The sequence below is a fragment of the Parasteatoda tepidariorum genome, chromosome 5, assembly GCF_043381705.1.
Source record: "Parasteatoda tepidariorum isolate YZ-2023 chromosome 5, CAS_Ptep_4.0, whole genome shotgun sequence".
Lineage (NCBI taxonomy): Eukaryota > Metazoa > Arthropoda > Arachnida > Araneae > Theridiidae > Parasteatoda > Parasteatoda tepidariorum.
The window spans coordinates 93,906,065-93,923,510 of record NC_092208.1 but is presented as its reverse complement, the minus strand read 5'-3'; the positions used below and the strand labels follow the sequence as shown (position 1 = coordinate 93,923,510).

At 29.5% G+C, this 17,446-nt stretch overlaps 1 protein-coding gene across 1 annotated transcript; it reads right to left on the bottom strand.

Moving 5' to 3' along the window:
- Positions 1-16,440: 16,440 nt before the first annotated feature.
- Positions 16,441-17,440, bottom strand: LOC122269112 (uncharacterized). The gene has a single exon (XM_043040742.2). The coding sequence runs from the start codon at positions 17,270-17,272 to the stop codon at positions 16,505-16,507; it is 768 nt and encodes a 255-aa protein (XP_042896676.2). The 5' UTR covers positions 17,273-17,440; the 3' UTR covers positions 16,441-16,504.
- Between the last annotated feature and the right edge of the window lie 6 nt (positions 17,441-17,446).

The window sequence follows — 17,446 nt, the reverse complement described above, 5'->3', positions numbered from 1 at the left end:
TCAAAAACCAACCCTGTAATTAGGATATGCGCACTAATGAAAATTTTTTCTTCTTCCTACTGCTGAAAGTTCTTCACAAAAACATTTCCAAAGATCATGAAAAAATATCTAGTGTCTGACAAAGAACTCTTTTCTTGAATATATTAGGCCCCACAAAAACAATTTATGCACAATTTTAAAGATATTCAATATTAAGTGACTCATTCGATTTTTAAATTTAATTAATAATTACTTTATTTAATTACTTGAAAAAATTAATTCAAAATTAAAATTTAACTATTATTTTAAAAGATTATAGAGTGTATTTTTTAGATTTAAGCAAAACTTATTTATAAAAGCATGTTCAACAAAACGTTAACAAGATTAATATTATTGATCATACCAAATTTATAAAGATATATAAAGAATTAAGCAAGCTAATAAAACTCATATCGCAAATGTAAATTTGTGAATGGCCCCTAAAATATTTATTATTATTATTATTTGTTACTTGGATCAATATTTCTTTAATGAAATGATTAAAATGAAAATTTTTTATTAATAATTTTGAAATGTAAATACAGTGAGTTTGGTAGTTAAACAATTTTGTCAGAATAAATTATTACATGGTCCCTACATTCATAATATTTAACAAATCTGAGATAATTGAGTTTTTCGATTTCAATTGATTGCAAATAAAATCATTAAGAGATTAATTGAAGTTTTTTAGAATAACAAATCTGAATTTTTTTACATAACTCAAATTAAGATTTTTGCTGCATTTAAAATATTAACTCATACTTTTTAAGATCTTGCAAATCATAAAACAACTTATGAGTACTGAAAATTTTAAAAGTAATAATACCATAATTAATAAAAAGTAATTAAGTACAACAACATTTTATAAAAAATTTATGCAATTGGTCCCTCAGGTAAAAATATTAATCTTAAAATTCTCAATTTATTCTTAAATTTAATGAATAAAAGAAAGCTGGAAATTTCGAGGTGATGAAGCTATTCTTCACTGCTCAGGAGACCCACATGAAAATACGTAATTAGTGAATAATCCCCAAGTCAAGTTCAAAGATTCCTCAATGAACTATAAATAGAAGATCGCGAGAAGGCCATTTACTTGCCGAAGAGAATGGCTAGTCACCAATGATGAAATTAAAAAGAGAAATAACATTTTCTATCGCTAAGAGGGGGAAAAAAATTTAAAATATTTAGTTGGTCTCCGAATAAGAGAGATTTTTGAAGTTTGATTACAGAGGGCGGAAATTGAAGTTTGAAATTGATAATCTTTTGCGAATTGCAGCATATTTGCACACGAGAGTGCAAAAATCCTTCCCAAGGAATCCAGCTCAATATACGCACATGCGGACCCGCAAGTATTTCATTAAACATGTAAAACAAATGGTGTTTTCATACTCTACGGAACAACAGTACGCAGCAATTAATTGTGAAAACGTTGAATAGGACAATATCTTTTTGCATAATTCGTGGTGAAAATCAACATGGTAAAGAAAAAATATCTTATTTTGGAAAATGGAAAATTAAGCACTTTTTTAAAACACCCATTGAAAAAAGCATCTTTAAGGGCTTTTAAGAAAACAGAAATCGAAAATAAGCACCTTTTAAAAACTCAACGCTCCCTGTGCTGATTACCCAAAATAGAACTACTAAATAAAGTGAAATAGAAAACAAACATTCCTCAAATACAGAAAACAAAAAAAAAAGTTTAGATAAAAAATCTCAATCAAATTATATTTAAATTCGAAGAATAGAAAAATTACCTTTAAAACTATCGCTTCTCTCCACCATCTTGAAAATGAGACTGAAACTTCCCGCCACCTGAAAGGAAAAGAAAAGAAACAAAAATATATAAAAAAAAATAAAAAGTGCGGGAACGAATCACAGGAAAAATAAGGAAATGCATCGATATTTTCAAGTCATCATTTGAGTAGAAGTTTTTCACTGCGACATTTATTATCAAAAAAGGAATCGGCGTCAACATTTTTTTGTAAAAAAGGAATTAAAACATGTAATTTAGGAAGAATTTTAAGTAGAAAACTTTAAAAACAGAAGAGGATGATAAAAACGAATTTAAATGAATCATACTTTGAAAAAATATTCCTTTTTAAATATTTAAACTAAAAGTGATTACGAAAGGGAAAGCATATGCTTACTAGTGCATGAATTACACAAATCATTTTTTTAAAAGTGTAATTGATTTTCTTATTAAACTTTTGGAATTATTAACGCAAGAATTGTTCCTTTAACTCTCTGAAATCAACTCTAAGAACACCGATACAAGTATGAATACTGACTATCTAGCGCACGGACCCTAGACACACTCATTGCTGTACACCTGCGGCGACTTGCTAGTCCGCCTAAACGTAATCATCGCGTTTGCAATTGAAGAAGGGAACATTTACATGGGTTATTTACAAAAGTAAATTTGCAAGGCAAATTTGCAGGGAATATTTACATGTGAGTATTAACATAAAAAGTTTATGTGAGAATTTTAACAAGGGGATAACTAAATTGATTTTGGCGTCTACACATAAAGTGCTTATTCCCAGTATAAAAGTTGTTTTGACTAAAGAATAATTTCCTTGAGATGAAAAGTTTACATGAGATTTTATGAAAAGAGAAATTAAAATTTTGTAAGAATTAAATCTTAAGATTCACAATAATAATAAAAAAAGGATTAAGTTCCATAGATCCGGTTGCTGCTACTTAGCTTTCGGAAAAGTCATGAAAATTTATCGGAAATTACGTATGGTTTTGGTGGCCAAATTCCTGACTTACCCCAGGTATATTTACAAATAAAGGGAATTATTTACAGGGGGAATATACAAATGATGATAGCAACGCAGATGGATTATGATAACATACAATATGAAGTTGATGAGGGTCATTTTTTAAAAGGGGATCTTATTTTATTTACAATATATACCATTATTAAATTTCATCATTCAAGTATAAAATTTCATCCTATAAATAAGATGGGTATATTAAAAATTGAAAAAATTGTAAAAGAAATAGAAGGATAATTCTTCTTTTGAAAGTTCAGAGAAGATTCAGAATTTTCAATGCTCTTTTCCAATAACTGGAAGCCATCTCGTGGTGTCCTCTATTGGTTGAATTGAGAGTTAATCTGGAGCCGTAAGGTGCTTCCATCTGCTGTACAGTTGCTTTCAGGAAATTTAAGTTAAAGTCCAATATAATAATGAAGAGGATTAAAAGATAAGTGAAGAAAAGGGAAACAAGATTTTTCTTGCTATTCCGTATAGTTGAGATTCTTCTTGAGATTTCTACTTATAAAGAAAAGAAAAAGATATAAATATTAAATATTGGAAGATTGTATTATACTTGGGTGGATCGATTTTTAATACTGTTCGGGGTCTGTATTTGTTAGATTGATGATAATAATCATATATTGGTAGCTTTTCTAAATTTCAACATTATTAATGAAAATTAAATTATTATAAAATTTTATAGCTAATTTTTGGAAGTATGCGTTGATATTTTTAAATCTTTACTAATGTTGTAATTTCTGTAATACCAGGGGGCGTTAGTTAAATACCTATAGTGTTGTGTTTTGAAGAGTTTGAATTCTTTTGAGATGGGTTGTTACAGCATCACCGTATATTGCACATCCATAGCTGACTATGGGGAGTAAAATCATTTTATAAAGCATAGCTTGTTTTTAATGTTTAATTCTGAGTTTCTTTTAAAAAAAGGAGAATAGGACTGCTCTAATCTTTTTAAAATTTTAAGGAAATGTTTAACGCGTGGTTTTTAAATGTTATTACATTGTAGAATGCTTGAAATTTTATTCATAAGATGAACACTATTGTTGCATTATTTAAATTTCCTGCTTAAAATATTGTAAAATAATAAGTTAAACATCTTTATTTTCATTTCTTAAATACAGACAGATTTGCATGTTTTTGATACATCATTATTTATATTAATTTGTAAATGATAGCAAATGATAAAAAAAAAGCAACAAATAACAATAATATGGTTAAGAAACTCCCGTTAGTTTCATTTTCCTCAATACGCGTATAATAAATGAAATGTTCAAATTATGTTATTTCCCAAAAGACTGGGCTGACCCTTACCCAAACCGGGAAAATATCAGCAATAAACTACAGACCCATAAGCTTGTTATCTTCTATTAGCAAAATTGCAGAAGAAGCCTTCCTAAATAAGATCAGAAATCACTGCACAGAAAATAATATCATCACTCTCCCCCTCCCCCTAACAATTTGGATTCCAACCAAAATTATCAAATACCCACCAAATATTCAGAATAACGGACCTCATCCACAACGGCTTCTTAAATAACAAACACAATATTTCTCGACCTTGAAATCGATAATGTATGGATCGAAGGGCTTATACACAAATTATTTTCGCTAAATTTTCCCTACGCCTTTAATTTTTTTTTTTATAACCGTCGTTGAACAGCAGACCGAATTTTTCAGTTTGCGACTACTAAGGTTCAATTACGTATCCTTGTAATTTTGATCCGAATCCAGAAGATCCAAGGAAACTCCTGGACCAAGTATTGGAAGAAACTTGCTTTCGTGGAGGAACTTTATGAAGGAACTAACCAGCATTTGCGTTACTCGGAGAGGAAAACCTCCCACGGGTAGCCTGATGGCAAGGGGACACTAACCCATGATCCGTCTACCACTAAGGATATTTTGCGTCAGCACTGTGGTCTTGCGAGCCGGGTGCGAAATTCGTATCAATCTGCCATCACTGAAATTCGAACCCGGTTCATCTCATTGGAAGGAGAACGCTCTATTCCCTGAGCAAGGCCGCCTCGAAAGAAGGAGGAGTTTTAGTTCAGGGGGCCACGGCACTCGTTTTGTGACGTCACTCATTACGATCCAGATATGTTTCTTCACTTTCTCTTTAGAAGTTTGAATGTTGTCAAAAAGAGATAGCTTTATTCATAAAATTTCAAGCTCTGCTAAAAATGGAATCTTCGTTTTAGCAAAAACATTGTATTTACTTAGTAATAATTTCAAAAGAATATTAATTTAGTTATTTTTTTGTGAAGTAGGGCAGAAAAATAACTTTTTCATCTATCTGCATATTTATAAGTTATCAGTTAAGTTGACTTAAAACGAATTTCAAGTAATTTTTAAAAATGTCTCTTCTGCCTAAATTACGTGACATTAATTAGAATTTAATTTATTCTAATTAAACATAATTTATTTTATACATGTATTCTAGCTTCTTTTGCATCTTAAATTAACAAGCCCTCAACCTCATACAATATAGTGCAAATGAAATTATCATCCATAAGAAAAGTTGAATCTGAATGTATAGAGAGATAACTAGTCAATTTAATAAATGTTTTGAGTTCCGTTAAAACATTTTAATTACAGATGGTAAATATTTCTTTTCCAAATTACCTTTTTTTTTAATTCAAAAAAATAAAAATGTGATTTAGCTATGATGCTGCTTAACAATTATTTATTGCAAATTATATTTTAAATCCACATAAGTTGAACAACCAACTACACTTTTTATGATTCAACTAAATCTTTATTCAATTTATTGATATTTACCAATAGGAAGTTTTGAACCAAATAATTGGAATGCTTTCAGGTAGGAGACTAGTCACATAAAAAAGAAATATATATTTAGAATTAATTCTTATATTGGAAAAATATTTCTTGTTGAACATTTAACAAAACAAGACTATTAAAATAGTGTTTAAAAGGCATAAGATTCATATTTAATAAGATACTAAAGAATGAATTTAAGAGGATAAAAAAAAAATGTATATAACGAAAATAAAACTTCCAAAAAAAAATTTTTTTAATTAATATAGGAAAAAAAGCATATATATTTCATCAAATGTGTAGGTGAATTTAAATGAGTTATATAAACTTTGCAGGTACAGAATACAATTTTTTTTTATTCATTCTTCATACAAACAATACTTTTTCATGAATAACATTAATATAATTATTTTTACATTTACGTTATGTATCAAGATATAAATACAAGAAATTGTCACATCAATCTGAATTATAGAAATGTAGAGGGGAAATGTTAACATTGTTACTAAAAGCTAAAATTGTTTTCTTAATGCAATCATACAAAAAATAAATAAATAAAAATGCAGACAAGATAGGAAAAATTAAAATAACTGGCGGTGAATCATTTGTTCTTATAAATACTACCTTGCAATAATTTTTGTTTAACTAACAAAACAAAAGAAACTATTCAAAAGAAAACTTAAACCAGTCATGGTTAAAAACAAATATATAGAATAACAAAAGAAAAGTACTAGAAACATATTTTAAGTATTGTACTATTAATAAAGTGAGCAAAATTATTATGTACTAGTATTATGTAACCAATTTCACGGGTAACTACAATATTTAAAAACATTTTTTTCTCCCCTAATTGTATTAAAAATACATTGAATTCTCCCACCAAAAGCTTAAAAACTATTTACCAATAGCATTGCATTTTTGACAATTTTGTACAGTTCGTATTGCACAAAAAAAATCTAAATAAATAAAAATTACATTTTGAAACCTGTTTCGCTTAAATAGCCAAACAGAAGAAATCATTCAAAGGGAAGTTTTTAAGCCTGACAGTGTTGTTAGATGCTTTAACCAGCAAAAACAATATATAATTTGTTTTTTCATCACCACTCGTAAAATAACAAATTTTATATAAGCCTTAGAAGAAATTCCTTAGAATTTTAATAAAAATGTTTAAAATTCCAAAAGCTAATATTTCTTTAATGTAATCATACAACAAAGAATAAGAGCAAAACACGGACAATTAGAATAATAACTAGTAGTACATTCATTATTTTCTGAAAAAAAGCAAGAAAAAAAAACAATTTTGTTATGTAATCAACACAGCATACAACACAAACCGGCTGAAACACGGATCGTGATGCATGACGTCAGAGCTGAAGATCATTTTCAGTACCGAGGCCCCCTATTCAACTGTAACTCCTCCTTCTTTCGAGGCGGCCCTACCCTGAGCCCCTCCGACTCCCGCATCTTTAATTTTATTTAATATTTCATAACCATCGTTACGACTTCTAATGTTCAACTCTGTACCCTTGTAAATTTGAACCCAATCCAGAAGACAAGGGAACTCCTGGATCAGGTATTGGGAGAAGTCCTGGATCAGGTATTGGGAGAAATCCTGGATCTGGAATTGGAAGAAATTTGCCTTAATGGAGGACTTTTTGATGGAACTAACCCGCATTTGCGTTACATGGAGAGGAAAGCCACGAGAACCTCCCACGGTTAGCCTGACGTCTAAGGGACTCTAACTCATGATTCGTCTACCACTGAGGATATTTTATGTCAGCACTGTAGTCGGTGCAAGCTATATGTGGGTTTGTATCGACCAGCCATTGCCTGGATTCAAACCCGGTTCATCTCTTTGAAAGACAAACTCTCTATCCCCTGAGCCATCACGGCTTTCCCACCTTTAATTAAGCTTATTTAATCCTCTTCAAATAATAGAACTTACTTTGTCCAGGTCGATAATTTCCGTCAAATACCAATAATATAAAAATCTGCGTGGCATGAGGCAGCAAGATAAGACCAGTACTCTTCTTATTAATGATGTTCCTAAGCATCAAAACGTAATATTGGCTCTTTCCGCATTTATACTTTTTTTTTTGCTTCAAGCATAGTTCTCAAGAAGACTATCAGCTAACTTCTTGAGTCTCAAGAAAGTTTTATTTTATTTTATTTTATTTTATTTTATTTTATTTTATTTTATTTTATTTTTTAATTTCTGATCCTCTTTTTTCCTTTAATAGATTAAACGTCATCTAGAATCCATTCCTTACTGCAGACAAAATCACAAATTAAAAAATTAAATCCGCCAGATGAAAACACTTTCTGGCTAAAGAACACACAGGTGCTATCTTTCTAGACCTAGAAAATGCGCTCGACAAAGTCTGGAATGAAGTTTTATTCCATAAACTCCATAAACAAAACTTCCCCAAACCATTAATCAAACATATTGAATCCTATTTAACTGACAGAAAATATTTTGTAATAATTAACAATTCCATGTCAATAATCAATAAAATAAGTAGCGGCGTGCCACAAGGCAGCAAACTCGGTCCTGTTCTCTTTTTACTTTATATCAATGATATTCTTAAAAATTCAGACGCAATCCTGGCACTACTTGCAGACGATACTGCCATATTGACACAATACCATAGCAAAATTTCAATAATTAATACCCTCAATTCCTACCTAATAAGCATCAAGAAATGGTTCATAGATTGGAAGCTATCATTAAATATAGATAAAACACAAGCGATTATGTTTTCAAGGAGCACTCTCCCTATCCCTGGCCAAATCATCCTTGACGACGCAAAAATCCCTTGAAAAGATAACGTAACCTACCTTGGCATGGAACTAGACAAAAGATTACCCAAGTAGCACTTAATATTAGATAACACCAGAAAATCGTTAAAATCTAACGTTATTTTGCACAACTTCAAATATTAGAAAGATACAAGAGGTCGCTGTTTTCCTTGCATTATATAATATTAGATTCTATGCAAACTAATATTATCTAGCTTTCGCCGTAATATTATTTTGCATTAGTTTTGATGCTTCATAATATTAGATTTTGTATTTTCTGATGTTATCTTGCGTTGCCTGTTATTTTTTGGAATAAGCAAGAGGAAGATATGGATGATAGTAGAATAATTCGGTGATATAATTTTACTTAACTTTCTGAATTGTTGTGAAGAAGTAAAACATAGAACAATAGTTTTATTTCATCCCATGCATTATTTTCTTAGCAATACAAAAATACTAAATAAAATTACATTAGCGAATTCTGCTACCTCCCATTTTCCTCCTTCTTACTCCAAAGTATATTTTACGTTCAGCTGTTTTTTTTTTTTTTTTTTTTTTTTTTTTTTTTTTTTTTGAATATTTAAAAATTAATTAGGAAGTAATACTATGTAGCAACTTTTATTGATATTCTTTTCTTCATACAATGGGTTTTCCGATGAATTTCATATCATTAATAATTTTAAAGTAATTAATTTAAAAATGTGTTCTTAATTTTTGTTAGAAATGAGCCTATCTAATCAAAATTTATTGTATTTATTAGCTTGTAAAACATGTTTCGTAAAAGTCGTAACTTAAGCCATTTGTAATTTCACAATTATCATTCATTATTTATATTCTGAAATTATATAAAAATACCCACACTATACAAAGTTATGTATTTACATTTGAGCTGAGTGTAAATTTTAACTTAAAATATTTCCCCCTTATAATCCTAAAATAAAATTGTTCAGTTTTTAAGTTGTCATTTTTTGTAATAATTGACACAATAAAGAACATAATTTAAATATATTCAAACTACTTACTTCAATAAATTTACAAATTTTTTCTTCCACTTCTTTTTTCCCTGAAATTAAATGTAGAAATACTTACGTAACTTTATTCTTTTAATATTTGAAATTTTATTTAACAAAACATCTGATACAAAACCCAAACGCAACGTAGAAATGTTTCCAGGGAATGAAACCAGGAAAGCAACTAATATTATAAAAATTGCTAGTATTTTTTTATAATGTTAAAGTAACTTTTATGGGCACATCAGAAATTTTCAGCAATTCGATAACTATTTAAAAGTGTTATGTTCTATTAAACTAACAATCTTTGCAAAAAATTTACATAACATTTTAATTTCAAAACTGTCAGTAAATATTATGTTTTATCTAAATTAAATTTGCAGAAACATATAATTGCATACAAGAATGAGACGAAAAAATAATATTTTTTACATTATCTTTTAAAAGTTGTATTAATCATGTAAGTAGTATTAATGATCAAAATTTGACTACAATCAATTACTCTTTTGAGAAAGTTGCTAGAACAAAACAGATTTTTGATTAAGACAATACTATTGTTCATTTTTCTCTGATTATAGAGTATGCGTTAAGACATAAATAGGTTTGAAAAAAGAAAGGAGGTGTAATATGAAAATATTTTTAAACAGTGCTTTTCAGAAAATGAAATTTAAAAAATGGAGCAGATGCTGGAGTCCAAGTTTCTGGTATTGATGAATTAGCCATTAAAAAAACATATATAATGCATTTAAGAAACTTGCTTTCGCAAAGAACCTTACATATGGAAATTTAAACAAGATTCTTCTCTACGTTGATTTAAATTTTCTGCTATTACAATAATGTAACTAAATGTTCAGCTAAATTTTAAATATTAAGCCAACGAAATTTTTACTATTATATTATTTTAAACATCATAAAAATACATATACACTTCCTATCTGGAATTTGAACTAAATAATTCGAAATTGAAGTAATAAATACAATGCTAGAAGTATAAATACTCATAATCTAGATTTAATGTTTAACAATGATGTTAAAATAAAAGTGCTTCAGATATCTTCAAAATTTCTTGAATATCTTGAATTTTCATAATACTTAAACATAACTATAATGACTATAAAAAAAATTTCTAACATATCTTAAGTTTTTTTAGTGAACACATACTTGCCAACCCCATTTTTTAAAATTCTGAAGATTTATTACGAAGTTGCAGAATAAATTACACAATGCAGTTTTTAAGAATAAATAAAATAGAATAAATAAAATAAAATCATGACAAACATTATTTCACAACNTTGCCAACCCCATTTTTTTAAAATTGTGAAGATTTATTACGAAGTTGAAGAATAAATTACACAATGCAGTTTTTAAGAATAAATAAAATAGAATAAATAAAATAAAATCATGACAAACATTATTTCACAACGTAATTATTTTATTTTAAAACATAACACAATGTAATTATAAACTTCACTCAACTATAAAAGTAATGCATTCTTACAGTCATTATTATTTAATATAAGCATATCGATGATCCTTTGTTAAAATACAAGTTAAGAACACGTATTTGTCATTAAATGAAAAAATTTTCAAAATTTTTTGAAAAAGCAACAGTAGGACTATGTGTTATGATTTTAATTATTGTTATTTTCAAATAAAAAATAATTCCAAAACTTTACAGTCATTTCATAGAGTTTAAAGTTTTCCTTCAACTGCAATTTTTTGTTTATGTGCAATTATATTTCAGAGCAATAAACTGAGGAATCTTTGCTTTATTGAAAGATTTTATAAAATGGTCAGAAACAGTTACCAATGTGCATGCCAACCAAACACACAGCAGGGATGAATCACACAAGGATGCACCTTTCTTCAAACTTCTACACAACAACAAATAAGAGGACTTTCCGGCAGATTTAAAGAGAACCTCCAGTCGTTTTGTTTTCTGTCAGGATCGAACATATGACCACCAGTTTTCTACCAGAATGTCATTTTCCATTTGCATTGTCCAGCAGTCTCAAAACTGAATTGCCCCTTCCTGGTAGATAAGCTTGTTTATCCAGAAAACGAAGCTAAAATTATAGGAGAAAAACTTTACAATGAAAACACTAAATTTAAAACTCTACATTACTTTACATTTAAAACATTAAATTAGTTAAAGCAAATTTAAAACTATTAAGCATTGAATATTTATTTAAAACTTAAATCATTTAATTTGAAAATTTCTAAAATTTAATGGGTAGATTACCGTAACAATTCCTGCACCAAAAAATCTCACTATCGCCGCGCAAGAATCGAAAAATATTTCATTCATAACCGCTCTCAAGTAATATTTTTATTCTTTTAAAAAAAAAAAAGAATGAAGAAATTTTAGTACAAAACCCTTAAGCCCTTTTTATTTGAAGTGAATATTCAAGTATATAGGGTAAACCAACCAGTGAAGGAACACGACCCAATGAAGGAACATTTCATATATATTGATTAAAAATAAGATTTTGAAAGTTTTTCTTTAGATTGATTGGTAACAATAGCTTACTGCCAAACAATAGGAAGTCAACTAATAATGTATCGGATTACCTGGTCACATAGTGCTCTCTGAAAATTTTTTTAAAATTTTTTATTATCTGTGCAACACCTTGTTTCTTTGATAAAATTATAAAGTGAGTGCTTGTATTTATCTGTTTAAAGTGGAATTAATTGTTCGTAGTAGTTTTATTTTCTCACTGTGAAAAAGAGAATTCAAAATATAGTTATTGAAGTTACGTTTTATTTATTTTAAGCATCATAGCATAAGCAAGTACTGAGATAAGGGGGTGTTTATTTACTGGATTATCAAACGATGAAAAACCAGTAAAGGAACAAGTGTTCCTTTACAGTTTTTTTTTCTAAGTTAATGAAAATAAAAGATAAACATTAATTTTCTTGTACCTTTAGTGATATTCTGCATCAAAAGTATGTCAAAAATACGAAAAACAACTTCGAACCAGTGAGGGAACAGGCATGTTCCTTTACTAGGCATAGATTTCCCAGTGAATGAACAGTATGTGTTAATATGTTGACACTTTAATTTTCAATTCATGATTACAAAAAAAAGTTAACATTTTCTAAGTATTTATATGTTATAATTTCAAGAATAGGCTTGTTTTTAAATATTTGTATGGCTTATAAATTCATACAGAACATTAAAAAATAACCAAAATTAAGTGTTCCTTTACTGGGCAATTTTGTGTTCATTCACTGGTAAGAACTGTTCCTTCACTTGGTCTTCTTACTACTTGTTATAATATATACTATATATACTTACTACTTCTTACTACTTGTTATAATACATACTATATATACTTACTACTTCTTACTTACTACTTCTACTTACTACTTCTGTCTGTTCAGCTTGATGCCAGGAGAATAACTGCTGTTATTGCTTCCAGGGAAGGCTGCTCTGAGTACTGATTCCTCAGGATCTATACATCCAAATATTCTGAAAATTTAATTACTTGTTTTTCTAACTATAATGTATGTTCCCATGAAATATCATTCTGTTATTTGCATTTCTTCCTGGTGTAGCAATTTCAATGGCCAGTAGTGTATAAATAATGTAAATATGAACGCAACAATTATTTACAAATAAACGACGCATTATTAATATTTTGTCTTTGATTAACGTTTGCGGTTTTACGTGGTTCGTATTACGAGCTCCTGAAAATAATCTTGATCGGATTTATCGATAAATGACAACAAAAAAGAATGAATTCCGGATTAATAATTAAAGCGTTTATTATATACTGCGCACTGGTCTATCTCTCTAGACGCAATGAAACCAACAAAAGAAGCAATGTTTTTTTCTCTTATAAATGTAGCTGGCGCTACTATTACAACATACCATAGATTCTCAACCTTTTTTACGTTGCCGCCTCCCTAAGGATCACGAAAAATCTCAACCTTTCTGAAAATCCAGTTATTTAGAGCATGGGGAGGGAGGGATGTGTGCTGAATTAAAAGAGGCAACATTTTTAAGGCAAGTAATTGCTATCTATTTGTTATAATCAAAATAATTACGGTAATGAAAAAAAATACACCTGAGAAACCTATGCTTAATAAGAGTCATTTATTCTTAATAAGATAGTTAATAAACTTAGTCTGAAAAGTAGTATCAACGAAACAATCAAGTAACTATGTCAGTGGGATGATTGTGCTTGGTTCAGCGCCAGTTACTTAACGTTCGATTCAATATTTTCAATGAGGTGAAGACGCAAGTCCCAGGGCTCGAAAAAACTCAAAACTTTTACCCGTCCCTGAGGACGGCTTGTCCAACAATGTACCCGTCCTCCTTTGAAACGAACCCGTCGCTTCTAAATAAATAAAAATATAATTTTATTTTATTTATTACAAACATTTATATAAATTGCACAATGAATTAGTAGTTACTAGGATTACAAATACTAGGATTGCATTATACAGTAATAAAAGGAATACTAGGTTACTAATAGGAACCCAGTATTTCTTTCATAAAATAATTAATTTCTTTTATGATATAATTTATTTCTTTTATGAAATAATTTAAATAACAAATGTCAAGTTATCTGGAATGTCAATTTAGGAATTTGATTTTTTTGATTAGGAATTGATTTAGGAAATAAAATTTGAGGAAGCTGTGTCTCAAAATGCATTTATCTCTCTTAAGAACTGCCAAATCAAAATATATTCGGACTATATATCGCAAGATTTGAATTAGTTGCAGACGTTCACCAAATTGCTCGGCCTGTGTCTATTGCAGTAAGTGGTTCATGTAAAAAGATTAGGTAAAACAAAGTTTCTTTCTTTCTAAAAATATAACCATTCAAGGACATTTTGGGTATACTAAAAATTTAAGTAAATTACATCCTAATTTCAAAAGAGGAGAATAAATTTTACGCAGCTTCTATTTAAAACTATATTATTTTCAGAATCATTTGTAAATATTTTAAAGTACGTTGAAAGTATATTTATTTTTATTTTTGATGCCATATAAATACCATCATGAAATCAGGAGCAAAACTGGTTTATTTAATAAAATGTTTTTTTTTAATTTTTTTAAATTTTATTTTTATTTTTAGAATTTGCGGTGATCGCCACTCTCACCAGTTTTAACCAGTAATTTTCAACAGTTTCTCACCCGTATATTTACTGCCGTCAACTTGGCGATTAAAGGTTTTGAGGAAAAAGCAACCCTGCTATAAGCATCCTCCGTCAGCTTGGTCGCATAAAGTTTGTCTACGGTAAAGACTCCCCTCTCCACAAAGTCTAAGGCCGTCTGCTGCTATGGAAACAAGAATAGCACATTTCAAGGAGCTGCTGACTTTATAGACAAAAGAAAAAGATTCTTTCGCCGACCCAAGTCAAAACCTATACCCCCACACCCCTACTACTTGAAATAGTTATACCTCGTTACCATAGTCACCACCACGGGTCCAGACGAATGGCTAAGAGACTTTAGACAAACTATAACGACAGCATAATGCTTAAGTTTGTTAATAATATTTATTCGTTTGTTATAGTTATACTAATACTTTGAATAAATTGTTATAAGCGAATTTATTTTTTATAATTTCTTCACATTTCTCAGAGATATTGTTTTTTTTCTTTTCATTTTTCTTTCTTAGATCCATTTAATAATTTTTGCAATAAATAATTAAATTATTCACAAAACTATTATTTCACAAAACTACTATTTCACAAAACGAATTACAGTTATTTAAAAAATTTTGGTTATTTGATAATAGAAGTATTGTAGTGGAAATTTTTTTTTTTTTTAATATGGTTTAACTACAAATTTTTTCTTTATTATGATCATAAAAGAATACCACCTGTAAATTGGGCCAAAAAATTATTGAAAAAGAGTTCAATACAATATAATTTTCCTCTAAAAAATTAAAAATTCCAATTTTGTAATTTTTAAAAATTAAAATTTATTTTAAATATTATTTTTTCAAATAATTCAGCCGTGTTAGAAATATATATAAAAAAAACTTTCATTAAAACTGAACAAAATGACATAAAGTTTAGATCTTAAGATCAAATAGTTCTAAAGTTGCATCCGTTTGAAAATTAGTAAATTTTAAAAAATTCTGAATTTTCAAAATTCTAAATATGTATAACTCGGAAATTAGCTGTTAAAAAAATATGAAACTTGGCATTTTTCATGGCAGAAGTAGGCTTAGCAAATATATCAAAATCATAGAATTTTGAATTATTGACCTAAACTTTTTGATTTTGTTGGCTTGTTTGAAAAGGAATTACCCATATCTAAACGTAGTAGTAGTTACAATACTTTGTATATTAATATCTTGATCATAACCAAAATAAAACTAAATATTTTAACTATTAAATGTTATTAAAAAAAAACATCGATTCGCGGGCAGGTCGTCGGGCTACCGAAGCGGGGGTGCCATCCCCTCTGCAGAGGATCAAAATTGTGATGGCATGTCTTCGGATCATCCTCAGGGATGTTTCCCAGACCGTCGCCAATAGCCCATTGTTTCAGCTCTAGTGCGACGTAAATTAACTAAAACAACAACAACAGATAACATTGATTGCTTTATAATTTGATATAATAAAGCTTCGTTTAATTTGAATCCCATAAGTTTAAATAATAATTCAAAATAAGACATCTAATAAAATAAAGAAAAATTTTAATAAGGGATGATAAATATATATTTCAGGTACATATCATTTAAATAATGGATAAATAAACAATTTACAGTTAAATATTGTTATAAAGATTATTAATTTTAAACAGGAAGGATGAAAATAACAGGATTTTCTTTGCTTATTGCTGACCATATCATGTAATTTTTCTAACCTATGAGAACTCACGAAGCTGTAAGATGATTTATCTTTTAATACAAAGAAATTATTTTTTTAAATGAATACAGTTTTTTTTTCCAGAAAAAAAAATTTGTAATTAAAAAAATTTCAAAAAATTGCGTAAATAAGGTTAAATGAAATAATGAATACTGAATTTGCAAGTAACTAAGGAAAACTTGTTGTTGCTGTTGCTAATTCCCATCTGGTCTGACGGGGTCAGACCAGATCAATGAATCCGTTGATATTAAGAAAATCCGAAACCAGAATGGGAGAGGAATGAATGTCGTTCTAGTCCAGCCCTAAACAGTTCAAGATGTGCTCAGGTGATGCCTGGTTTTGTTGGCATTTAGGGCAAAGAGGAAAGATCTTCTGATTTGCAGAAAATGTGAGACTTTTCAGGTGTCCACTGGCCAGTCGGGATAAGCAGGTGTTGGTTTGCCTGTCACCAGGGAGAGATAGAGAGAGTTCTGGCCTTTTTGCTTTATACCAGTAGTGAATAGGTGGAAGCAGCCACTTTTGTTTGTTCTGGGCCTTTTGCCTTGCAAAAAGTTCAAGGTATGTAAGCTCTGAGGTGGAGGGGACTGGATGGTCTAGTCCCTTCTTTGCAAGAGTGTCAGCCAACTCGTTGCCGTGGATATCGACGTGGGACGGGATCCATTGAAAGTGGACCTCATGCTGTTGGGAAATGAGCTTTACTTTTTGTAAGATCGAAAAACTGGTTTTATCTCCAATGAGGGCCCAATTTTTGAGGTGTTGAATTGAACTACGGCTGTCAGATAGTATCCAAGTATTTCCAAGGTGCCCTTCACTCAAGATTTTCTCTAGTCCCCTGTCGATTGCAATTAGTTCGCTTCGAAAGACGGAGCAAAAATCGGGGTTTCGTTGATGAAGAGTGTAGTTCTCTCGAGGTGTTTCAATAAATACCCCACTGCCAGTCTGTCTATCCATTTTACTGCCATCAGAGAATATTTTGATGTCGTTTGGAGGGATTTTATTGATGATTTCCAGGGACAATTGTCTGAGGAAGTCAGGCACACAGTCTTTCTTGTCAAGCATGGTAGGGAGGCTTTCATGGAAACTAACATTGGAAAGATCCAAGCAAGTACTAAGATTGCTATGAAGATAAAGAGGTTCAATATTTTCAGCGATTAACAGTTGTGATTTAACATGACTAAAAGGACTGTTTTTCTTTAGCCTTTGATTGCAGGTCCAATTATTTAGGTAAATAGC

Excerpts from the sequence above, each read along its gene's own strand:
- LOC122269112 (XM_043040742.2), bottom strand. The coding sequence starts at position 17,272 with ATGCTTGACAAGAAAGACTGTGTGCCTGACTTCCTCAGACAATTGTCC.